This window comes from Chinchilla lanigera, unplaced genomic scaffold (genome assembly GCF_000276665.1).
Source record: "Chinchilla lanigera isolate Chin_1 unplaced genomic scaffold, ChiLan1.0 scaffold00070, whole genome shotgun sequence".
Taxonomy (NCBI): domain Eukaryota; kingdom Metazoa; phylum Chordata; class Mammalia; order Rodentia; family Chinchillidae; genus Chinchilla; species Chinchilla lanigera.
The window spans coordinates 952,414-978,513 of NW_004955471.1; the positions used below are offsets into that span (position 1 = coordinate 952,414).

The 26,100-nt window shown below is 38.3% G+C and overlaps 1 protein-coding gene across 2 annotated transcripts in view; it reads left to right on the forward strand.

The window, feature by feature from the left end:
* The window catches only part of Inpp4b (inositol polyphosphate-4-phosphatase, type II, 105kDa), a 353,691-nt gene that overhangs the window by 14,409 nt on the left and 313,182 nt on the right, over positions 1–26,100 (forward strand). For both annotated transcript variants that reach the window (XM_005400857.2, XM_005400855.1), the window contains exons 4-5: positions 16,783–16,901; positions 19,069–19,185. In XM_005400857.2, coding sequence (XP_005400914.1) covers positions 16,783–16,901; positions 19,069–19,185 — 236 coding nt within the window. The remainder of the gene's footprint in view (positions 1–16,782; positions 16,902–19,068; positions 19,186–26,100) is intronic.

Consider the following 26,100-nt stretch of genomic DNA (forward strand, 5'->3'; position numbering starts at 1 on the left):
TATATCATCTACTCTACAACTGTGCCAGATAAGTGGTAGGTACTATCCTGGAGCTCAATGCTTAAAATTTAATTTTATCACAAAATTATGTCCTTGTTCAATGATAAGATTTTCTCAGGTAGGTTACTTCAAATTATCACCGTGGCTATAAATGAAGAGATAGTATGTTCTTTGGTGTTAAGTTTTTGACTGGGAAAGGACTGATTCTAAATACTTAGTTCTTCTGTTGGATCATGTATTAAACTAAGTGAGCCGATTTGGGATTCTATGTAGAAAGCTACTATATTCCAACAGTGTATTTAGGAAGAAAGTCAGTTTTAAGTGCTTGGTGTATGAAAATATATAGAAATGTGTCCCACATGATAAGCCTTACAAGAAAGACAGTTTCATCTCTTAAAAGACACAGCTTTTGTAGCATGTCAGGGGCCTTCATTTACCTACATGTAAGGTCCACTAATACTTTAAAAAGTGCTGTCAATCAGGCATTGTTTTCCTTTTCTTTAAAAAAATCCGAAAGTGCTCTGATGTATCAGTTCTCTTCTGTATTCCACTTCTATTGCTAGCTTGTATCCTACAAATGATTATAAAACTCTGACTTTTAAAAAGTCCAAGAAGAGAATGAAGGACATTAGTACACCAGCCTCAAAATTTTTGTGGTATAGCAAGCTGGCTGAAAGTGAAACCAACCACAAAAGCATCTTTTGTGTTTAATCTAGTGATAAAAACTTTACTTTGCCATATAAGATGCAAGATGATCTTTACAGCAACAAGAAAGCAACTGCTAAACATTAGACAAAATTGGCACTGTCCTTGTTTTGTTGCCTTATTATAAGTTGCCATTTACTTGGTTCTTACAGTATACCAAAGCCCGCATAAAACTTTGCATTCCACTGAAAATGATTTTCTGGGAAGCTTTTAAAGACGAGGCATTGTGCAAAGTCCTGAGAGATCATGGGATCAGCTGCCATGGTTTTAGCATCTACTCTGCACTTAGCTCTTTGCAAAAAAAGATATTATGGATACCTGGCCACCAGATAATAATATTTAAAATACCAAACATTTAGCGAGTGCTTACTTGTTTGCCAGATGGTGTTCTGAATAATTTGCAGAGACTAATTAATTTAAATCTCACAATTTCATTATGAGTCATTACTGTATTATCATCCCTGCTTTATAGGTAAGGCAATTTAGACATGAATAGGTAAACTAATGAGCCCAGGAATTAAACCTAGGTACCTTGGTTCCACAGTATATACTCACGTCCTATCTTTATTCAACAGGTGAAGAATATTAGCTTCACAAATTAATTTTCCAAAGATCTTATGGAAGTTGATCACAGAGTCAAAATTCAGGTTGAATTTTGTCTGATTCTGAATGCTCCTGCATTGGGCCATTGAGCTGTTCTGCTTTCATTATCAACTCCTGCTTCCAAGGACTTTCCAGGAGATGGTGGAGGGGACAGAAACCATTACAGTGCCAGACAGATTGTGATAAGGGAGAAGCAGAGGTGTAAGACGTTAACTGTAGAGGTACTGAGCAAGCAGTGATTCAATATAAGTATGGCGTCAGAAAGCACCTTTCCAAGGAAATGATATTTGGACCAGGTCTTGAGGGATGAGAAGATGCTGGTTGGTTTAGAAGGTACAGGTGAGACAGTTCAAGCAATGGGAGTAGAGAACAATATGAAAACTAAAGTCACAGAGCTTATTTTCCAAGGTAATGACGTAATGCTAATTCCCATTTCCCTCTTCTTGCTTATAATCCTGTTCTAAAATAAATTAAAGTTTTAAAGCTTGTCTTGCAATATTTTACTATTTAGGTTTTGGAATAGTGGGTTTTCTTGGCTTTGGGGCTCTGCTGGATGAAGCTAGAGGAGGCTGGGCCCCCTCTGAGCTGAAGGCAGCAGCCTCCGCAGGCGTGCTGTACCGCTGACAGCGGCCTCTTTGTGTAGAATTTACACATGCAAACACCTTCCCAGTGAGGCTTTCTTTGAGCTGTCTCAATTCTGACAACAGCAGGTCTGTAGCAGTACAATCGGGGAGATAATTTTCAGGACAAATCACTCACCAAGAACATAGTAACAAAAATACAGATGACTAAAAGAAATAGATTTGCATTTTAAGCTTGAGTTAACCCTGAGCAAAGCACTTAGGAAGAGTTGGGGATGTGAAATTCACTTGACACCATCTGAATCTTAGCTTTCTTATCACCTAGACATGTGGTTTTAGAAAAATTGCAGAATCATCTCTTGGTTTCTTCTTTCCTTGTGTAGAAACTGGTAAGTGTATGAGTATCCAATTTAGAAGATTCTTGTGAGGGTTAAATATGTCAATGTGCATAAAACACCTAAGAGGATATGTAATGTAATAAATATATGAGTGATTATCATTGTTGTGATATTGGCTAGAGTGAATCAGTTTATCACACTCTACTTCACTGGCCTTGCATTTTATTCTGCATGATGGTAGTTATCACTTATTGAACCTCTTCTACATGGCAAATATTAAGCTGTATATATTCTTTCATATTTTCTCCATGATCCTACAGTGAGTCCCACAGGTTCTTCTTGACATTCGTGGTTCATAGACAAGGTCAGCCTTTTTTATTTTTTTTTACAAAAGTTTACTGCTAGGATTTAGAGGAATATAGATTTTAGGCCTAAAGGCCATGTTCTTTGTGGATGATTATTAAAAGTACAGGCATGGGAAAGACAAGAACAATCAAAGGTTATCTAAGACCTGTAAAATTTTTTGTATTGCAGAAATAATTGACAGACTTAATTGAAAGAAGAGAAAATAAAGCAATGAGGGCATCTTAACAAACCATGTTAGCTTCTGGTGACCCAAGATATATGTTCTGCAGTTGGAGTGTAGTGCTTTCATATTGACACTGGTCTCCATTGTTGCTTGGCACACTGTGAAGATATTAAAACACGTGACCTCAGTCAACCAATGAGAAGTGCATGAGAAATCACTTTTTCTCCCACTTCCTCTTGTTATGACTGTTTCACTTAACTGAATTGTTTCAATAAAGGGTTAGTTTTCTTGTCACGTTTCTTTCTGAGGAATATATTATATGGGCATTTAATTAAGGAATGTCTTTGACCAGGTTTAACTTTGCAGGCTTAAATTGATTTTTCACATGGGCTAAACAAATTCTTCAAAATTTTTTTCTCAGTCTCCTGTTTTTTTTTTTTTTTTCATTTGTTTTTTTTTCCTTGATGGTCAATGTACCCTATCTGGTTTATTTTTCTTTCTGTGTGATTAACTTAATTACTTTCTTGCCTCCGCTGTGTACTGACTGGGAGTGCTGGTTACTGGGAGGGGCCTACATTTGCAGCATCTGTTGCTACTTATTGGTAATTGAAGAAATGGGCTAAAACAGGACTTTTTGGTTAGGGGCTTTTGTTTTGTGTAAAACCTAAAGCCTAGATTATGAAGGAACAAGACTACCCTCTTGCATGTGTCTATACAATGGAAATTTGCTCTTGTCATGTCAGTGGCTCCAAATGCATTCTAGACTGCCTGGGAGGCACGCCATGGGGAAGAAAGCAGGCCTAATAGAGAGAAAGATAAAATTAAAACAAAATCCGCCTGCAGTTCCATTGTACAAAACATTTCCTCAAATGCTTCCTGTTGGGGCTTTGCTCTTTTGCAACTGAAAATGGAATGCCATCCCTGTTTTTTGGTGGAAGAAACTGATATCGAGACAGGTTAAGTGACTTGCCACAGTCACTTCCATGGAATGGGGAAAACTAAAGCTTTTGTGTGCTCTGTTATTTTCTCCTGGGACCTCTCTACTTTACCAGTGGCAAAGAGATTCCTCACAATTCAGTTAAGAGAAGCAGTCATAATAAGAGGAAGTGGGAGAAAAAGTCTAATTCTCATACACTTCTCATTGGCTGACTGATGTCATATGTTTTAATATCTTTACAGTGTGCCAAGCTACAATTTAGACCAGTGTCAGTGACAGAAGTCAGTTTGAACAATCAAGGTATTTCCAGGTCAAACTTTATTCAAATTCAGAACGTCAGTTTTATCTCCCTGCAAAATTTAAATGTCCTCTTATCTGAAGCAGTTTCAAGCTCAAGGGTTTTCAAATGACATTTATCGGTCTTTGTTCCCAAAATTTGCTTCCTGTTCATCTTTACTGGCTGTGGGATATCAGAGCTTCCTTGTCTAGGAGATATTTTAAATTTAAGGTAGCTAAACCTTCACTTTTTGATCCCTATTTTTGTCCCTTGAAATATTCTGTTCTCCCATGACTCCCATCTGTAAAGTATACCACCCCCCTTTGAGCTACTCAAATACCCAAACTGCAACTCCATCTCGATCCTTTTTCTCCAACCTTGCATGAACTGTATCATCATGTTCTCTGTGTTCTGTGTTGAAAGTATACTCTGAATTTGACCACTGTCCTCCATCTCCACCCCTGTCCTTTACTTCTAGGTACAATGACCTCTCATATTGGCCAGTCAGGAGGGTTCTCAGTGGTCCACCTGGGTTCTTGTCCCTGAACAGTCCCTCCCCGACACGACAGACAGAATAATCCCTTAAAAACAGAAAAGTGATTCCTTAATCCCTGATCCATTGAAAATCCCCCAATGGCTCCCATTCTCCTAGGATAAAATCAGACCATTTCACCACTTTCTACATAAGCATAAGGAAGTAGGCCGTTCATACTATACCTAGTGCTCATTTAATATACTCCGCATCATCTTCATTGGCCTTTCTGCTTCTCAAATTATCCAAATATCTGCTCCTTCTCCGCAGCCAGTTCCTTGGTATTTTTAGTCACGGCTCAAATGCCCGCTAATCAGAGAAGCTTTCCTTGATCTATCATCCTCCAGCATTCTCAAATTTTTCACCCTGTTTAGAATTTTGATGATTTTTTTTAAACCTTCTTCTCCCAGTAGACTATAAAAGCCATAAAATAGAGAACTTGATTTTTGGTTTATTACTATGAAACTGGCACACAGAATCATGCCAAGCATATTTTAAGCATTCAATAAATAACCAGGATCTGAATATATGCATAGATTCTATTGCTAAATCCCCACACATTTCTTCAGAATATAAATTGATATCTTTAAAACTGTTCTTGAACTGTTGTATACCTCTAGCTGACACATTATTTCTAAAAAATGATTCATTTCAAAGTTCTTAGTGAATACCATTATTTAACTATTCATATTTCATGGTTCATGAGTAATATATGAAGGATTAGAGTTTGCATGACCTTATGGCTCTTTTAGAGAGAACTGACATGCAGACTCAGTTACAGGGTGAGCCAAGTAAGTTGGTTCTATCACTAGACTGCATTTGACAGTGAAGTACAGAATTGACTTGTGTCAAATTTGATGTTCCAGTTCTTCACAATATAACTTTGAGATCTCTGTTATGACAGCGTCAGGAAGCATGCAGTCCTCTTGTTGAGATGCTCTTAAGGATAGACATAAACAAATAACAACAAGAAGAATAATAAACAACAGAAAGAACAGAATGGGCTGGCCAGAAGATTTGAGTTTGCATTTCAACTTGAGCATGCAACACCAAGGGACACAGTGTGTGAGAGGAGGAGGAGTAGGACTGTCTAAAACTTCTGATTCTGCTACTGGCTACCTGTGCGATCCTAAAAAAATTCCTCTTTACTGTGTTTCTTGGCAGGGTAAATGAAACACTTTACCTAAAGCACTAAGAATGGTAATCACCATTTGGTGGTATTATTCTAATTATTATTATGTTTTACTGCCTTCCCTTTAATGACATTCTGATTCCTCATCTGTTATGGAAGATTTCTGTTTATAGCATGTATGAGCTAAATATTTGAAAGTGAGGAATACATTGTTTCATACATTATTGGGAATTTAATAAATCTTCTTTCCCACTTCTTTTATTTAATTGGGTTTTCACAAGTGCTCAGGGAAAATAAATATAATTATCATACTCATCTACAGAGCAGGATACTGAAATAGCATTAAAAACATCCAAAGTTCACAGAAAAGACTGGAATCTGCAACTGTCAACTTTTGGCTATTTACAGTGCAAAGCAAGTAAGAATTGCCAAGGAGACGTCAAACAGGAGATGCCTCCTGCTCTTATCTTACCTAACCTAACAGTTGTTCTGGAACAGCATCAAAGGCTGTGAAGCCTTCTGCATTTACGTTGCAGTTCTGCTGAGCTGTGGGTTTGAGATGTTCTCCTTGGAGATCTTTAACATTCTAAGAAATATGTTTTTTGTGTCCTCCAAGCTCCAATTATTTTAGAACCATTCTCTCTCTCTTCTAAGTTGGCTGGACTTCATTGTTTCCACAGATTGTTGCAATACCAGTTTTTGCTTTAAATGGCTAGACCTGGCACCCTCAAACTAGTCTGCATTCTTCCTCACATGCAGATTCCTCCTCCTGTTTCTTATATCTGGGATCCACTAGTCATTACTAGCTTTAGCATATCAGTGCAAACCCTGTGCATTGCCTCACAGTCGCGTCTTATGACAGCCGAATTGATACCATCAAGACCCTACTAGTCAACACAAGTATTGAGATCTTCCTTTGTCACATGACTCTACACAAAATCATATGCATGGTTGAAGACTCAAGTGAAAAGGGAAGTTGTCTTCTTCAGTCTCTCCAGAAGTTATCCTCCTCCAAGGAGTTATGTAGTTGCTGACCATTAAAGAAGCTGCTAATTATCACCCTAGAACCATCAGTTCTTTTCTATTCCTTCCTTCCTTATTTCTTAATCTGTCTGTTTATATGCCTTTGATTCTGTATTTTACTTGTACTTGCAAAATATTTGGCCTTAGTGACAGTAATTTTGTTAAAAACTCAACTGCCCCACATAACTACAATTTCCAACGCATTTACAAGAAAACAATACTAAACTGAGAATTCTTTTTTTTGTTTTAAGCATTAACCCCTAAAATTTAAGCCATAAGCACAATATACACAGTGCAAGCCTTCTAAGACATTTTGGTGTGAGAAAACGTATATGAAAATTGCCTGATTTAATATTTGGTGAAGCCCAGACCCATGGGTTGGTCTGTTATATAAGAAATCTTCCTGATTTAACAGTGGCTTCCCATGCTGCTTGTTTTTTCCTGCCCAGGCAAGTGGATCTGAAATTCCCTAACGAGACTGTCAACCTCTCACAGTAATGTCCCCAGGCCCTGTTTCCTTCATTCTTCTTCAGATACCCAAGTTCTTCCTGGATATCAGTGTGTGTCCTCAGAGTCTAGCCACCTTGAGCACACTAGCCTTAGCCATCCACCTTTGGGAACAGAGTGGCATTGCTACCCTTCCTGTAAGTATCTCTCTTCATCAGCCATGGTGTCCTCACCCTTTGGTCCACCGGTAGACCAGAGAAGCAGCCTTTTTCAATAATCACAGACGCTGCTGACTCCATTAATGAACCTCATGCTTATTCTGAATGGGGAGCCTATTTGCGTCTATGTCAATGGTTGCTCTTCTAGAAAAATATTGTCATCTAAGTCCCCGGAGAAGGGGGCAATAAGGAGTAAGCAAGACTGTTTCCTGTGTTTCTTCTTCTTCTTCAATCTGAGTTCTAACACTACACATTTCCACTGAATGACTTGCAGTTTTTCTTTTAATATTCAGTGGAACCTGCTTTCCTCTTGGAATAACATTTCCCTCCTTTCCAAAAGAGCACATATGTTCCTGCTGAAAAGAACAGCAGAAAGCTGTGAGCACTTGCTGTCTCCAAAGTAGAACATGGCTTTGGAACACACAGAGAAAGAGCTAAGTAGGTGTGCAGCATTCAGCGAGGCCACGCCAGTTTGGAATTGATGGCGTGTGATGTGGGACATCACAGTCAGAGAGATGCGGGCTTCTCCAGCTGGTTTCTAATTCACTTGCCTGAGGATGGAATCTCAGTCACCTGGGCAATAATAGTCTGGAAAATAAGACAGAGTAGGATTATCTAAACTTGACACAAGGGAAGCAGGGGGAGCAGGGCACAGGCTCCAAAAGGAGAGTCTTAGAGTACCAACAGCAGTGATTTGAACAAAATGTCTTCCTTTCACATGCAAATGAGATGTCTGGCATACAGCTGGCATCTTCACTGTTCCCCAGCAGACAATAGGATAGAGGAGACTTCTGAGAGCGCCATTGTTCCAAGAAGAGCCTGCATTTTTTTCTCCTTTCAGATCACTCAGTAATACTTAAATTGAGAACTGGTACTGGGTGAGAACTTCATTTTAACATCAATAATGTTCCCAACTAAAGAAGTAAATTTCATCCTCTTAGCCATTTTATTTTTCTTTTAAAAGACTGACACGTTTCTATTTAACACACATACTGACACACACAGAATGTAGTGACATATCTTTATATTGTTCTGTTATGGGAAAACATGATAAATTTTATTTCAGGGCTTATTTCCCAACAATCTGAATCTATCCTTCTACATCAAGGAAAACAGTTTAATTTGTAAGTGAGTTAGATGTAATAAAATTTAGGAACAGCAGACCTCAAATCTCAATGTAGCAAGAATTCTGAAGCAATATATCTATAACACAGTCTTTAAACTCCCTCTTCTAAATTATTGCTTGTATTCCTTCAGAATTTTGTCATTGATTTCCTCCCTATGGTACTGGTCTCATCCATTCCCCAAGTTGATTTGGATTCTATTATTAGAGTGTTGAGAGTCTTAAAATTCTCATTACAAAGCTAAATCACCATTGAAAAGGCAGAGGATGAGAGTGAGCAGAGTGATGTTACTGAGAATGATTCAGCTTCTTGAATACTGAGCTATTGGTAAAATGAAGAGATAGTCCTCCCTCCTGCAGATATAGGCTTCAATTTGTAAGCATTGCCTAATTTGACAGGTAAAAAGTGTGCATATGGAATTGATGGAAATACTAGGCAGCAGTTGGCACACTGTTACTCTGGATGTGAAAAAACACAAGCAAAGGACCGAAGCATAATGCCGTCTGCACATTAGTAAGTAGTCCGTAAATTAAATACACTGCCCTGTCACTGCTTTCTCTGTATGTCTCATGTACTATCTTAAATGAGAACCACCCAAAACATGCACAATATTAATATTTTATGGTTGCGATAGGAGAACAAAAATGTCTAGCTTTGTTTAAATCTGCATAAGGGATTCTTGCATTGGGCTGGCTTTGGTTTTTCACTCATTCACTCAGTGTATGCTTGTAGATTTCTGGGTTGATGTTTTATTTTTGTTTATAAAACATGGAATTTTCCTTCTAGAAGCCTAAAATTCATACTGCTGTCACAAGACGCGCAAGTGTTGTCACTCTTGAAAAGAAAGGCTCTGATTTTAAACTTATAACAATAAAGTGTTGAACTCAGTGTCTAAGAAGACAGTAGAAAGAAAAACAGTTCAAACTTTCTAATCTTTTCCTTCACACCAACTTTTATACATTTATTTTTATTTTTTCAATAAATTTTACTCATGTTGCTAGGTATGCATGGTCATATATTTGTCAGGGAAGGTTGTTAATTAAAATCTCCCACTCTACCCTTAAGGGAAAAATAACACATTTTGTTATCTATAAAGATTTTAGAAATTGTTAACTGAAGGTAGGACCTTTGTGTGTTAAGGGTAATATGTCACCAACCCATAGGGTCCCAGGTCTTACAGATACCTGAGTGGTGACTTCCGTGACCTCGTCTTTCAGAGACACAAGAGAGACACATGTTAGGGAGGGTATTTGATGTAACAGAGGAGGGAGAAAAAGGAATAATACTGAATGAATAAATGACTGGAAGCAAGCTTGCTCAATTGAAAATGAAGGAGAAGGAAGAGAGAGGGCGTGATGAGATGTTACACTGGATGGATTACAGGTTCTTAGTGGTGACAGAGAGAACAGAATGAACACAGAAAGATACATCGACGGCCATAGATCAGTTCACTGTGATTCAGCCACGTTCTCCTGAGAAGTAACTGTAAATAAGTAGTCAAAAGTGCATAGACTATCCTCTGATACTTGTGTCATTCTCATCATGCTGATATTACTGTAACTGAGAGGCACTGCACATTATACCACTTGACTGCACACAGTTGAGTTATCACAGGATGCAGTGTGCTGGGAGAAGGCAATATTGTCTTCTAAATCTACTCAGAGGATGTGGACTGTAGGGGCAGACATTGTCGGCTTTAGAAAGTTGCTGTTTTTTTTTTTTTTAACAGTCCTGAGTGTAAGGAAAAGTAAAATACAGAAAGGCAGAGGAAACTGAAAAGAGGAAAGCATGTTGCACTACCAGAGTAATTAGGGAGAGGGACTAGGAGGCTTTCAAGCGTTCCATATATCTCTTACTGTTCGATGTAAATTGATTTAATCTAAACGTAATCAGTGCTAAGAAGGGCAAGGGTGAAACCTTGTGATGGAGTCCAGCAAGTGACTGGCTGGAAACGTAACCTCAATGGCTTTATCAGTTGGCTAGTGGAATCTCATTTTCTGGAGTACAAGGGGGACAATACATATGTCGCATCTTTGAGAAACTTGACCAAACATTAAAGATTTGAGGAGTGAATAAAATATCGTGTTCTAGGCTTCCTCAGATCCTCAAGGAAGGGCCTGGTTCTCTTACCAGGGTTAGTGACAGAAGAATAGTGATTAGGGAGGCAGGTTTTCCCCCTAAATCCTTATGTGTGTAAGGTCACCCTTTTACTCTAGGATGCAACCGGTGCTCTGTAAGGCATGGATTTACTTTTTCCATTTTCCTGATGATGAGTCTATACAAATAGGGTCAAGGAGCATGTCGTCATTGGGGTCAAATGTATGCAGGCTACACTGTGGTTTAGCTGGAACATTTATTTTTATTGTGAGAGAGAGGTTTTATTAACTTTGGAAGTCTTCCTCTTTGATGAAGTGACAATGCAGAGTAGCAGAGCAAGTCCATGACCCCTGGGACATCTCAGTTGTTAATTTAATACTGCTATAGGCCACAGTCCTCTGACTGAGGGCACGTTTACCCCCCATTCAGGGCAAGCTGACCATTTCCTATAGCACACCTACTGTGAGACAAAATAAAGCTTTCTGCTATTGTTGGCTTTGCGTGTGATCAAAGATGAAATTACAATGTACAAGAGTGCCCACCTTGTTTCATATTAGAGTGAGATACACTAATACACCTCAGTTTTTTGAAGTTAACTCACAGCAGTAAAATAGGTTTTTAAATATTTATTTAAGAACATGGAAATAGAAGGGTACAAAAAAATCAGTTATATAATTAATGAATGATTTTGTTGAAAAAAAGTCTTTATATAAAATTGAGATCAACCTGAAATATCTTGAACATATTATTTAGTATAACAATGTGAGACAGATAAATCCATTTTTATGTTAATGTATAATTCTTAATGCTAATAATAATAATATTGATAATGTTAACATAAAAGTCCTCTCATATTCCTAATACTCTCTCTACAATGCCTTATATAGTCTTTATAACAAATTTGTGATCTATTTTTTTGCCTCCATTTTACAGATAAGAAAACAGAGCCTCAAAAAGATAGAGTGATTTGTCCTGAGTCTCATAAAGAGATTTAGGTCTGATCCTGGCATCCAATACATTTAATTATCTTCTGTATGCTACAATGTGTGGTTTCTCCTCTAAGTCTAATTTCCTTTGGCTAATTTTGAGTAGGGAATTGGATAAATTTTGATAGATGCCATTAACCCTGGATGGCAAGAACTGAGATAAATGGGAACAAAGCAAGAAAAATGACCCATTCCACAGAAAGAGGAGTTGTGAGAGCAGGAGAGATAAGCTTCCCAGGGCTCAGGCCACTGTCCCACCAAAAGACTGGCCTTTGCATACTTGTCGATCCACTACACATCCAATGCAAGACTGAGGACTCCTCACATTATGGCTGTGCTGCTATTGCAGTCTACTTAGACTTGATTATTGCTTGACTCAGCTCTTTGAGAGGATTCAAGAGAAAATTTTTTGTTTCGTTTTTTCCGGAACCAGGAATTGAATTCATGACCTTATGCTTGCCAGGCAGGCCCTGTGCCGCTGAGCTAAATCCCCAGCCCCTCAAGAGAAAATTTTAAGCTTCTAGCCATGGTTGGCCAGAATAATGGACTCTATGAGTTTGATGGAATTACATGATTTAGAAACAATTACTGAATGAAAAAATACCTTATACTTTATTAAAAGAAGCACACATACACACAACAGCACAAAGCATGGTGGTACATGCCTGTAATCCCCATAGTCTAGGAAGCCGATTCAGGAGTACTGCAAGTTTGGATCCTGCCTGAGTAACTTGGGAAGGCCCTTTCTCAAAATAAAAATTTAAAATGGCTAGGGCTGTAGCTCTGAACAAGAGCCCTGGGCTCAATTTCTGTATTATAGTAATAATTAATAGTAATAATATAATCATAATAAAATAATAAAACAACAATGGCATTCCGAGGTACATGGAATATTTGACTCAGAAAGAACCCTGAAGGTCATTATTTTATGGAGTCTGAGCACTCAACTATCAGAACAATCAAATCAGAAGACAATCTTTTCTCTTCCTAAGGTCTACTAATAGCTATAAGCATCTAAAAAAAAGTGGGCAACTTGGAGCCCTCAGGCCAGATCTAGCAATTTTGCATGGCCTTTCTAGTGTTAGCCTATGGAGTGGATGGGTTTCAGACTTTGGTCAGATACTCTAATCAGGCCCAGTGGCTCTTCATTTCATCAGGCAAGAGTGTGCATAGAGGTTCTTATATAGAATATAAGAACCTTCGCATGGTTCTGTGCCTGACCTTCTCCCAAGGTATCGAGGTTTCATTTATTTTTACCATGTCACTTCTACTGAGAATTTCTTTCTACTAGAGTGACATCTGCCTGGCTCCTGCAGAAGTCTCGTGTGGGACTCTTACAGGGATCGAACTCACGATCATTAGAAGAAGAATGAAAACAGTCGTATTTCTAGTTACTGAAACATAATGTTTTGGGCGGGGGTTCTGGGAATCAAACTCAGGACATCATGCTTGCCAGGCAGGCACTGTACCACTGAGCTATATCTCCAGCCGTACTGTAACAACATTAACTGGAAAAATAATCACTCCTCACTCTTTTTTTCTAAAACAAAATTCAAATTATAAGTGATTTAATTTCTCATTTGTTCTCTATTGTCATTTTTCCCTTTTCAGCAAAAATAGTCCATCCGTGAACCTAAGTACATTTGAATCTCAGCCTATCAACATTGTATGTATTAAAGCTCGTCTGGATCTGGGGGAATAGTTTTGAATATGTCAGTATAAACCAAAACCAGTAAAAAGGCAAAAATAAAAGTAGAAAATCTATTGATGAATGAATAATTGCAGAGCAGCATTTGTTACTACCGGTTTGACTCAAATCATTCCGAATCTTAAAAATCAAACCTAAACAAAAGAGAAACGGAAGTTCAAAACATTGCATCCTTTTAGTCTTATAAATTGAGGGAGACCTTTTACGCAGGGTACTCCAGGAGCAGTTTTATTTGGGTAATGGACAATGATGGGTATGGCTGAAAGATTGATACAGCATTTTATTTTTGAAAATAATAGATTTTCAGGCTTCTCTGTTGGCACTAAATAATTCCCATGCTAATTAAATGTTGCAGTGTTCAAATGAGTAACGTCACTATGGAGCAATCCACTCAGTCACCATTTACCTCTCCTCCGGGGAGACAGTTTCAGTATGTGTAGATCCATGACACGCCTGGGTTTCACCTGATGAAAGGCGGTGACTCATGTACTGGTTTGGCATTACACCTGGCACCAGCTTTTAAGGAGCTGTCTGAGTAAGGCTGAATTAATAAAAACCATGTTATGCAAATAACAACATTCAAATATTGGTAAAAAATTAGGACAATGATGTTAGTAAATATTTTTGCATAGAAAATCCCATTCATAAAAGGCTCATTTCTCCCTTACCTCCACCCTGACAAGTGAGTTGATAGATGCAAAATTGAGTGCCCAGGAGTCTGTTATTTAGTACAACAGATCTAGGGAGTGGAGAATCCCAGGCTACACCTCAGGGTTTCTGCCTGATGTTAGGCTCTCTCTGAGACATCTTGCTGCCTCAGCCCTAAGGAACAATAAATGGACTGCTAGGAAGGGCACATCATAAATACATTTACACGCATTCATCTTGGGAAATTAGTGCTATAAGTGCAGTCCCCAATATAACTACTATAGTTACTGTTTTCTGTGCCTGATTTGTGGATATAGAATACAAGAAAATGAGAAGCACCATGACTACTATTTTTCCTTGCTCAGTGTCGTAGGCTCTGCAGTTGGGGCTGCACAGACGGTTGAAGTTCAGTATTTTCTCTGTTCTTACGGGAGTTTGAGAGTTTCTCTGCTGAAACGGAGGACAGCTGCTTGCTTCTGAGAGCTAACCACAGCCCACAGTCAAGACTGCTAAGAACTCAGAAGAGAAGTGACTTATTCTGAGCAAAGGTGCCATGAGCTCAGGGGACAGAGGTGAAGCTCTCACCAGCAAGGGCACCCAGGGCAGCAAGGGCGCTGTGTTTGAAACACAGTGGAGGAAGTGCTAACATCCAACGACAGATATTTGTCAACATCAGTAAATGCTCACTGTGAGCAGAAAACCAAGAGAAGGAGAGGTAAAATGAAGGACATTTATAAAGCAAGTCAAGGAAGTGATCAAAAGTAACCACCCAAAACAGTAACGACTAAATCCAGCCTTCACTTTCCTTCCAGTGATATGTCCAGGTTATTGAAACCTCCCCTTAGTATTTTTTAAAAGCATAGATTTGTTAGCTTGAGTAAACAGAACCAGGGTGGCGGGGCTGCCAACAAGAGATTCTTTAGTGCAGAGGAGCAGTCAGGAAGCCAAGGGGAGAAGCAGAGCTTTTGGGGCATGAAGGGAACAGCTACTGGAGAAGTTGGGTTGTGTAAATATGAGCACTTTGTGTTTCCAAGCCAGATCTTAATATGCAAAACCAAAATAATAATTCAAATCACCATTTTAAGGAACAAAGATATGAGGAGCAGAGTTCCTCAAAAATAGGGTTAAATAAACTGAGGCTGGGGGCTGGGGATTTAGCTCAGCGGCAAAAGCGCCTTCCTGGCATGTGCAAGGTCGTGAGTTCGGTTCTCGGTACCGGAGAAAAACCAAAATAAATAAATAAATAAATAAATAAACTGAGGCTGTGATTTTTTTCCACACATGGTTCCTATGCTCTCCTGTACCACTTGAGGCATATGGCTTAACTAAGGAAAACATAGGACCAAATGCCAGGTAGAGCAGGGAATCCTAAAGGCTGACAAGAAGAAATCAAGAAGTTCAATAATTGTCTCAATGCTGTTTAGCTATCAAGCCTGGACTAACACCAGGGCTGTTACATTTCAAACTCCTATGTTTTAAAAATCTCATTCGGCTTCTGTAAATGAAATGATATCTAAGTGACTGAAAGGTGATCCTTACATCTGTAGTTTATTTTGAAGTTTTAGTTGTAAGCCCTAATACCTTTGTCTCAGTGGATGGAGGTCTTGTGACCCATATGGGTGTCAGTGTATAGCATAAACACACCTCCTTCTCCACCGTCCTGCTCTCCCTAGAGGTGTGGGGTAGGGATCATGTGGAATCATGCCCCCTACCTTGGGAGAGCCAGGACTCAGGGCTACTTCTCAGTTTTCTGGCCCATATTTCCAGCCTGTTTTCTATATCTGAAAGCAGGCATAAAAAGCAATAGTAGTTATGCTGAGGACTGGACTTGTCTCTCCTTTCTAACAGCCTAGCATTTGTTCTTCCTTAGGGCTCACCCGAGCCACCAGCTGTGCTGGACTTGAACCACCTCTGAAAGGGGTACTGGGCAACCCGCTGCTCCCCAGCTTCAAGGCAAGAAGCTACTAGTTCAAAAGGAGGGCACATCATAAATACATTACACACGCATTCATCTTGGGAAATTAGTGCCATACATCCCGAATTGCTTTCATTTTCACAAACATACACTGATTTTAAAAGGGGGGATCAAAGGGCAGGGCACATGATAATGAGACTTGCTAGAAAGGAGTCTTTTTACTAGATTTTTCTTTCCCTAAGTGGCTGAATGATATGTGAGGGGAGAAAATATTCAAGTAAATATGGTATAGTGTGGAGAGTCTGTAATTTGAGCCTGGTGTTTAGGGTAAAGTTCTTAACTCAGTGGCCCCCAGGCAAGAATTAACTCATCCTGCTCCAGGTTGCTCTCTCCCAGTCTGAGCTTGAACTCCAGATGGAAGGCGTTTTACCCACACCCGGCTGTGATTCCTCTTCTGTTTGTGTCCTGCAGAGGGAGAAGGCCCCTCTTCTTCAGTGTCTGTGACTGTAGGAATCCGGTTCTAGTGCGGAGGTAGGGAAGGTCCCAGTGTGCATTCAAACATTTGAACTATTGCTGCCAGTGTCAGGAAGGGACCTCCTACTTTGCTGGGTATGGATATGGCTCAGATCAATTTACTTCGTCAAAGAGTGTGAATTAAAGGCTAGGCACTGGTGACTAACTAGAGTCTCTGAAGTCCCTGAGCAGTATGTGCATAGTCACCCAGGAGAGCTGGGCTCTCACAGCAGTCAAGACTTGCATGAGCGGCAAATGTGGTCAGTGGAAATGAACTCTCAGTGCAGCTCCGAGGCACGTGACTTCCTATTTCTGTAAGGTACTTCCAGAGGACTTCCTCTGTAAACTCAGCCAGGGTCCCAGGAGATTTCCTTCAGCGCCCTGGCTGAGCTTACTTTCAGCCTGGGACAGCTTTCCTGGAGATAATGGTGTTAGTTTCTTTTCTTTCTCTTTTCTCTGCCTTCGGCAGCATGCAAGGATCTTGTGGCTCCTGTCCGTGATCGGAAGCTGAATACCCTGGTGCAGATCTCAGTCATCCACCCTGCAGAGCAGAGCCTGACAAGATATTCCAGCACTGAAATTGTAGAGGTGAGCGTGCTGTCTGCCGCGTGTTCTCTCTCTCTCGCTCTCGCTCTCTCTCTCTCTCTCTCTCTCTCTCTCTCTCTCTCTCTCTCTCTCTCTCTCCACGCTTGCAGCAGAGAGCTAAAAGGACTTCTTCCATGGTCTGTAGCTGTGCCGTTACCGTCCTCCCTCACTTAGAAACACATGTCTGAGGTTACTAAGGGTAAGCGTCCGTTGATCACTTAGCAGAATAAACACATGGTTGAAGAACCTGTCTTTTTCATTGAAAGACCTAATTTTTCTTCCATTCGTAGTAATTTCCTCTTTGAATTCCCAGAGAATAGAATAAAGACAGAAACAAAAGTCACATAAATTTTAAATGGAAGGGTGTGAACACGTAGTTTAGGGAAAAGTTGTAAAATAAGCACAGGAGTCTAAACCTGTTATGTGTTTGTGCTCCTTTCCTTTTTCCATTGTTCTTCAGTCTAAATGTGGAAACCTTACATTTTCTACTGTGTGTGTCTTTCTAAGTTCAGTGTTCTTCAAAGAAAGTTAGGTTATTAATTTGAGAAACTGTGATGTTTCCAGGCAAAAAGTGTATATATTACTCATCTGATGAGCGATTTCCTATTTACATTTACTGTTACCAATATAGCATTCAGAATGTGTCAGGAGGAAACTCGTTATTGTGTTGGATCAGATTCAAAAGGGGAAGTATTTCCCTTTTGATAATTTTGTTCTGATCACACGTTTCACGACCTTAGTGAACGACACTGAGTTGAACGTCTGCGGCTGGAGAAAGTGTACTCTAAACTCCTTTAGATTGACTTGTTTTATTTTTAGACTTCGAGCTACATCTGTTTGGAATGAAGATTTTCTTCCTAAGAATCTAAGCAGCCTTCCCCCGACCTGGCTGGCTCAGCCGTGCCTGCCTGCTTTGGTGCAGTTAGTGGAATCAGTGATTCAGACTGAACTCCAGTCTCTCCTATAATGGGAATGACCCAGATATTCATGTAGCCCTGAATCTGCTCTTTGGAAGCTTTACATTTCTAAGGCTAGTTAATACTGTAGGTGAATTAACTAAAATAATCTTATTCATATAAAGACAACGTGACTACAATTCTAAAATTGTTAACTTTATATGTTTCAAGTTAATTATTTTTGAAATATTGCCAAAACTTGAAGTTATTTATTTCTGAGTTTTTCATCACCTCCTCCTCAATATTTTTTTTGTGGTGAAAAACACATAATTAAATTTACTACATGCTAGCCATGAAAAATGATTTATATGGGCTCATTTCAAAATTTTGTATTAGAATATGTATTCCATTTTTGACTGTTTTATTCACAACCTATTCCCAAGTGTCTGATACAATGCCTAGCAAAAAATATTTGTTGAATAAAAGAATGAATCAGTGAATGAATATTTCAATGGATAACTTGAGGTTTCAGAAATTTCCATAGCCATGGTCTGCAGAACTTGAGCAAATATTCCCATGATATTCAATTTAATGTTTTGTATACATACATATGCTTATACATATAAATTATATATAATTTAATTTTAAGCAGCAGGTCTCTAAAAATGAATTCTGAGGCATTGAAATATCCTGTATACTGCATCCTGAGCAAGCCATTTCATAGTTCCAAGTGCACCCTAGTTAGAGTTCCCGCGTAAGACTTCATGTTGGTCTCTAAAAAAACACCACAGCTGAACATCTAAAACCAAATGGGCCCTCTCATAGTGTGGCTTTCAGCGCAATCAAAGCAAGGAAAGGCATGGACAGCAGAAGATTACCAAACAGATCTTTTTTAGAAATTAGCTTCATTTTAATTTGGCCAGTATCTGAGATTATTTTCATAAATTACAGGTTATAGCTATTAAACACATTGTAAGTGGACAACTGGGCCTAAAGAACACTTCTGCATACAATGAAAATAAATTGTTTCACAAGCCTCATCATTAGCAGTTCTGACACAAGGATGTAAGTCCATCTACTGTGGGCAGCTGAATCAGTTCTCTGAGGCCCCAGTCCTTGTTGTTGCCCATAAGCAAAATTCCACAATTCAGAGCTCTCCTGTGACAGAACTATTTCCTAGAAAAACTGCTGTCTTCCTGCTCATGTGTCCCTGCATGCTGCCCACTGCAGTTGCTACCTCCTCAAATCTAAGTTGTGTGCTTGTGCTCTTTCAGGGAACAAGAGACCCACTGTTTCTGACTGGTGTCATATTCCCATCCGAGTATCCCATCTATGAGGAGACCAAAATAAAACTAACAGTCTATGATGTCAAGGACAAGTCTCACGACACTGTAAGTACATGCTTTTATTTCTGTCTTTGAGAAAAGGAGCTATGCTCTTTCAACATGTTAGACTTCTGAAGCAACTGCCACTTTTCAGAGAGCTTATTTGTACAGTTTATACTTATGCTTCTAGTTTGCTGGGTGTCTTTCAAATTAATTTGATGCATTGCCACATTGGCAGTTTGGTGGGAGCAAAAGCTTTTGGAACAGATTTTTCTCTTTCTCGGAAAAAACACTGACTTGATCCATTGGTTTACTTATGTTTTAAATTTTTGGGGCGGGTTGTTATTTTAAGGTAAAAGGAGTAATATTATGGTTTGAACGCAAATGAGACATTAAATAGTATTTTAAAATTTTCTGGATGCAATGATTCTAAAATGGGAATTTGACAAAATACTCTTGCAATTTACTCTTCCATCTAGTGTATAGAATCTAATTTTTCTGCTGTTGTTACTACACCAAAGATAATAGAAAATGTACAAGAAGCACTAGGCAGAAGTTTTAATTGGTCTTTCTACATTAAGTGTAAAGTCCCAGTAGTCCTTTGTCCCAGATACTTCAGTTTTCTTACCTGGTTTGAATTTCTTTCCAACTGAGTCACCTCTCCTGGTTAGACTGTTAGGGACCTGGGAATAATTCCTAGAGCTCACACTTACAGCTCTCAGACAAGACAGAACGCCGTCAGGGAGATGTGGAGAAGAGAGAAGCGGCCTCTCCTTTTGGAGCAGAAGCTGAGGGATGCTGCTAACCCTGAAGAAGTACACAGTACCCTCCTATGGGGGAAAGGCAGCACTCTGCCCTTACTTAAGCATTTCTGTTTGTCTCGTGATGACTCCTCTTCTTTTCAGTCTTTATTACAAAGCATGTAACATAGGTAGGAGGAACTCGCATTCAGTCTGATGCTGTGGATAGTTAGTAAAGGAAACCTAATCTATATTGAAGCATTTTCACTCATTTTAGTCCCAGAAGAGTTCATTTCTCTGAAACTATAAACACCTTCTCAATTAAATGCACAGCATATTCATGGGATAGAAATATTTGAGGGGTCTGGTTCTCTTATTAACAAGGCAGGTTCTACAGCCTTATTTCGATTTATTTCTCTTACTAGCTTTCTGTCTCAGGGAAAGTTAAATTTTGGTGCTTCTGTTTTCTTTTATAATATTTACCTTGTGGGGTTGTTCTCAGCATCAGATAGCTTGCTATGTAAAGCGTTTGAAAGGCAAACTACTACTGAGCAAGTAGTAAGTACAAGTTGCAGCTATTCCTGCTGTTATTGTTTTGACTACTGGCTCACAGTTCCTCATAAGTATGCACATCAGTGAGGAAATAATAAAATCATTTTCTGAGTTTGCTAACTTTGTTATTCTTAAGAGGTCTTACATTTGTTGTTTCTATTAGAATCTCCTTTCTTGAAGAAGAGGCAAGAATTTTAGTTAAAACTGCAATGGAAGAATATTTGCTTGGAAGTTTTGTCTTTTCCTTCCTGTTTCTCCTGATTGTGGTGATTATTACGGCTGTGCATGGAAAGGTAGCGCAGCAGCATGGGACAGCGGGACCAAGCCTGACGGATTATGCACAAAGCTCCACATTTACTGCCTTGTTGTACTGGGAATGGGACCCAAAGAATTCTCACTGAGTTGCATTCTCAATCATTTTATCTTATTTTATTTCATTCTAAAATTCGAATGTAAGATCTCACTAAGTCACTAGTTGCCCAGACTGGCCTGGAACTTGTGATTGTCCTACCTGAGCCTCCTACAGTTCTGAGATTAAAGAACATGGACCAGTATGTCTGATTCTTCATTCTTTTCTTCTAATCTCCTGTTTAAAAAGGGAGATAAATGGATGGAAAGGAAGAAAACTTACAAAGTTGAGGAGTATGGAGGCCTAATTGAAATGGGTGGTGATATCGGATAATACAACTGTGCAGAGATGCAATAAAACAGAGAATGATTCAGATGAAGGGAAAACGAGCAGAAAGCACAGTGTTTTATGTCTGCCAAAGCATCTAATTAAACTCAACCCTCCAACAGATAGAGCTAGGCCAGAGAATATGGAAGGAGAAACGGTAGAGGAACATTATGCTACAGAAATGAAAATGTTGCTCCTAAATGCTTAGATTTGTTAAGTATATAGAAAAACCAGACTTAGAAATATTAGTACCAGAGATGTTTCTGTCCTCTTTCATGAGCTTCATTTATAATATGCACAAACATTAATGCTCTAGAGATGAATGTTTTGCTTACTCATTAATTATGCTTTTTGTGTTCAGTTCTGGAAATTAATTATTTGGGTTTTTTTTTTAAAGACTTTCTTCATTGATCAAAAGTGTTAATCACACAAAAGTATTAGATGAACTGAAACCCCTGCTGTGAAATAAAATTTTTGAAATTTGAACATACTTAAGAGATACAACCAGCTTTTATTTACCAAATGCTGTTAATTAAAGCATAACCTCTTCCTTAAAATAGCTAACAATTAGCTCTGGTGAAGGAAGTGTAAATAGAAACACAGTTCATTAATGTTCTAATAGTCGCTATGGATTTGAGGTCTTTATCCTGGCATCTTTTTTTTCTCCTTTCTTCTGCTTTCCTTTGGGATGGGGAGTGGGGAGAGGAGGTAGGGGCTTTAAAGTACAGCTTAGGGGCTGGGGATTTAGCTCAGTGGCAAAAGCGCCTGCCTGGCTATAGTGCAAGGTCGCGAGTTCGGTTCCCGGTACCGGAGAAAAACCAAAAAAAAAAAAAAAAAAAAAAAAAAAGTACAGCTTAGACAGTAATTGTGAGCACTTAAAAACCACATCATATTTTTAAGGCATAAGAAATAAGATTGTGAATATGTATATGTTTTGGAAGGTTAATGAATCATGCATGTACACGTATATATCAAAGTATTTTAACAGTTTGGTTCTAGTTAACAAACTATTGATGATGTTAGACTGACTCAGAATAGGCAGTTCTGTACTGGTTGAGTGCTACTTAGCTGAGTGAAATTACTTAGCTGCTTGTGTTTTCCTATTGAGCTTATCATTTCTTGGAGATAAACAGTCAAACAGACATGCTACTTTGCTATTTCATTTTCATTTACATCTACACAAGCAGTAGAAGTTTTTAAAAAGAAATGGTGACTTTCCCCCTGTGTCCCTGATGCAGCTACCTGGAGGACTAGTCATAGTATTCTTTTAAACAACTGTGTGTAAGACTGATTCTCTTTTGACTCCAGCAGAAAAGCAATTAATCATCGTAATAAATGAAAGGAGTGTTAAGTGTTAGTTCAGTATGACTGCTTCCCCTCCTCTACATCCTCCAGCCTTCAGGTTCCTGCCAGATTGATAGATAATGCTTGGCAGTAGGGCTCAGGTGAGATAGGATCTTAGAGTTCTTTTAGTGTCCAAATGATGTTGTGTTTATTTTCTACATTATAAGGAAAAGTATAATTCTCCTTATAATTTCCTTATATCTTGGAGATGTATTTTGCTCATTACCCCATTTTAAATCTTCCAAAAATTGAAGCACAGAAAAAAAGTGTTTTCAGAATGTTTTTTCCAGTAATCAGCCTTAGGGAGTCAAGCTGGGAATCGGGGTTCTTCAAATAGTACAATGGAAACTTCAGGGAAAAGAGAAAATCAGAAGTCACAAAAGACACCAAATATCACTATCAGAACTTGTTTCTGTTTCCCTTTGATCCTATGTAGATTGGCATTTGGAAAGCACAGAATGAGGCTTTGTCAGCATCCCACGGATGAAGGCCATCAAATTTGCAAACATCTGAGTAGGTCACAAAATTGTTTTTGCCTGTGGTTGAAATTTGAATTTCCGCTCTAGTTCACTGAAGTGTACACTGACCCCATTCTTTTTGCTCTGGGGATAAAAAATGTTCCTTGTGTCCTCAGGTAATCAGCTTGTAGAACAAAATTTTGTGTTGAGTAGACACTGAACATTTCTCAGGTGAGGATATATATCCTAAGACTTTTTTTAGTACCAATTACTAGAAATGTCCCATTAGAACCTTTCTGAAAATCTGACCTTATCAAGATTAGATGTAAATTTATGATATCATGTGTGTTATAGGCTTCGGGCAATTTAGTTCTAGGACAATTCTCTAGACAGAAGTGTCCAGCTTCCTTTAAAAATTTTCCATGGAAAATAAGAAGCTTTTACTGTTTAGTGTAATTTGCCTTCACTTGAGTTTCTAAATTGGTTTCTTAAGAACATGAAATCTATAAGATACTGAAATACTCCTGTATAAGTTCTGTTAGCTGACCTTCCTCTCAGTCTGGAAGACAAGATGCAGTGGTTAAGGGAAAAGAAACTGAGATTATCAGTCACTAAGTACAAACCAAACACTGTGGTTAATATATTATCTGTGATTTCTTCTTCAATCTCCATAAAACTCCTGTGAGGGTGTTATTATTAAACCCATTTTCAAGATGAAGAAACAGGTATTCTGAGAATTACAGACCAAGTCATAGATCAAATCTCCTGGCTAGCCCCTGTCTGTATGTGTATATATTGTTAATAAAATTTTCTTCACACTCACCCCTACAGTATAAAGTTTTGCTTAGACTGGTGCTTTAAAATCACTCTTCATTTGGTGCTTCAATGTTGATTAATTGCAAAAACATCAGTAGTCAAAAATAGGGGACATATCTATGTCCCAAATTATTAAATCCTTAAATTAAGAGTATATGATGAATTGCCAATATCCATATAAATTTTTTAATGGAGCAGTCAACTGATATTCATGGAAAAAATGGTTGTTATGACATCTTATAAAATACCTAACTTTATGGATCAAAGTTTTGCTTTGTCCACAGGGATTCATTTCCCTTTCTCTTTGATATGTTTTATGTGGACCTTTTAACCTGTTCATTCACTGGACCTTTGGCTTTTGAAATGCTCATATCTATGTTGTAACATTTTGCAAATGGAATTACAGATTCCATGCTAAGGGCCCAAATATGTTGCTACCCTTCGTAAATCAATTCACTTCCTTTCTACCTGTTGAAAAGTGGTATATATTTACTAAGGACATATCTACATATTATTGGCATGTACTTTACATGCAACATAGTAGAAAGGAAATGCTCAGCTTGACGAATCTGACGTTTGCAAATTACACATACAATCCTCACCAAAGGCAAACTAGCGACCATTTTGGTTATTCTAGAAATTCTCTTGTGCCTTTTTCAGGTTAACTGCTACCTCACACCACCCTGCACACACTTGCCTGTAGACATGTTTTGTTTGTGGTTAAAATTTGTGTAACAGAAAGCATAGAGTATGTATGCTCTTGAAGCTAGAGTCTTTTGCCTAGTGCGTTGTTTAGATTCATGTATTTGCTCTGTGAATCAATGTCCCACTCCTTTTTAATACCAAATTACATTGTGTTGTGATGATATGCTATGATTTGTTCATTTATTTTCTTATTGCTAAGACATTCAGCTTGTTTCCAGTTTTTGACAATGAGTGAAGTATCTGTGAACACTTGTGTACAAATATTTGAATGAAAATGAGCTTTTTTTTTGAATAAATAGAGAATAATTGTTAAATCGTAGGGCAGATTCATATTTAACTTTTCTGGAAACTGTCAAAGTATTTTTCAAAGTTATTGTACAATTTTATGCTCCTACTCATAGAAACATATGAGAGTTATAAATACTCAACAACATATTATCAGTCTTTTTTATTTAGCTACCCTAGAGGGCTCGTAGTCATATCTCATTGTGCTTGTGATTTGCATTCACTTGGTAACTAATTGTGCTTATAATCTTTCTCTAAACTTATCGGCCATTCATCTGTGTTTTCTTGTGGAATATCCAAATCTTTTCCCTGTTTTAAAAAAGAGTTCCTTTTTATTTTTGATTTCTAAGAGCTCTTCATATCAACACAAGTGCTTTCACTGAATCTGTGTTACAGTTGTTTGCAATGTTTGATTTACCTAATAATTTCCTTAATAATGTATTTTGTTAAGCAGAAATCTTTAGTTATGATTAAATCCAGTCTATCAATTTTTAAATCCATAGTTTGCATTTCTTCTTTAAAAAAATTAGGATAAGAACACTTAGCCTGAGATCTACCCTCTTAACAAAATTTTAAGTGTATAATATAGTGTTAGCTGTAGGGACAATGTTGCACAGCAGATTTTTAGAAATTATTCATCTTGCATGACGGAGACTATTGCTCATTAATTAGCAACTCCCCCTTTTCTCCTCCCCCAGCTCCTAGCAACCACAATTTCAGTGTTCAGCTTCTAGGAGCTTCACTCCTCCAGAGGCCTTATCTAAGTAGAATCATGAAGTTCTTGTCCTTTTGTGACAAATTTATTTTATATAACATGATGTCTCTCAAGTTTATCCATATTGTCCCATATTGCAGAAATTTCTTTTTACTTTTTCATTCCTTTTTTTCTCTTTCTAATCTTGTAGCCCCCTTCCTCTTGGGGGAACTAGGGATTAAACCCAAGGAATTAATACTGAGTTACATCTCAAGCATTTATTGTATTATTATTTAACGAACTTTCAGTAAGTTACCAAAAGTGGGCTTAAAGTTACGATCCGCTTGCCTCTGTCTTCCATATTGCTGGGATTATAGGTATCCACCATGCCCAGCTTCCTTCTTTCATAGACTGAATAATATTCCATCACATTTATATACCACAATTTCCTCACCTATTTGTCTTTGGATATTTAAGTTGTTTTTCACATATTGTGCATTACGAACAGTGGTGAAGTAAACATTGTAGTGCTAATATCTCTTGGATGTCCTGATTTTAATTATTTTGGACAGATATCCAGAGGTGAGATTGCTCTGTTATTTGAAAGTTCTAACTTTATTTTTTATTTTTCCTCTTTCCCTCCCTCTCCCCTTATAAGGTAAGCAGTCTACCACTGATCTACTTGGCCAGTATTGATGGAATGGTCACTAG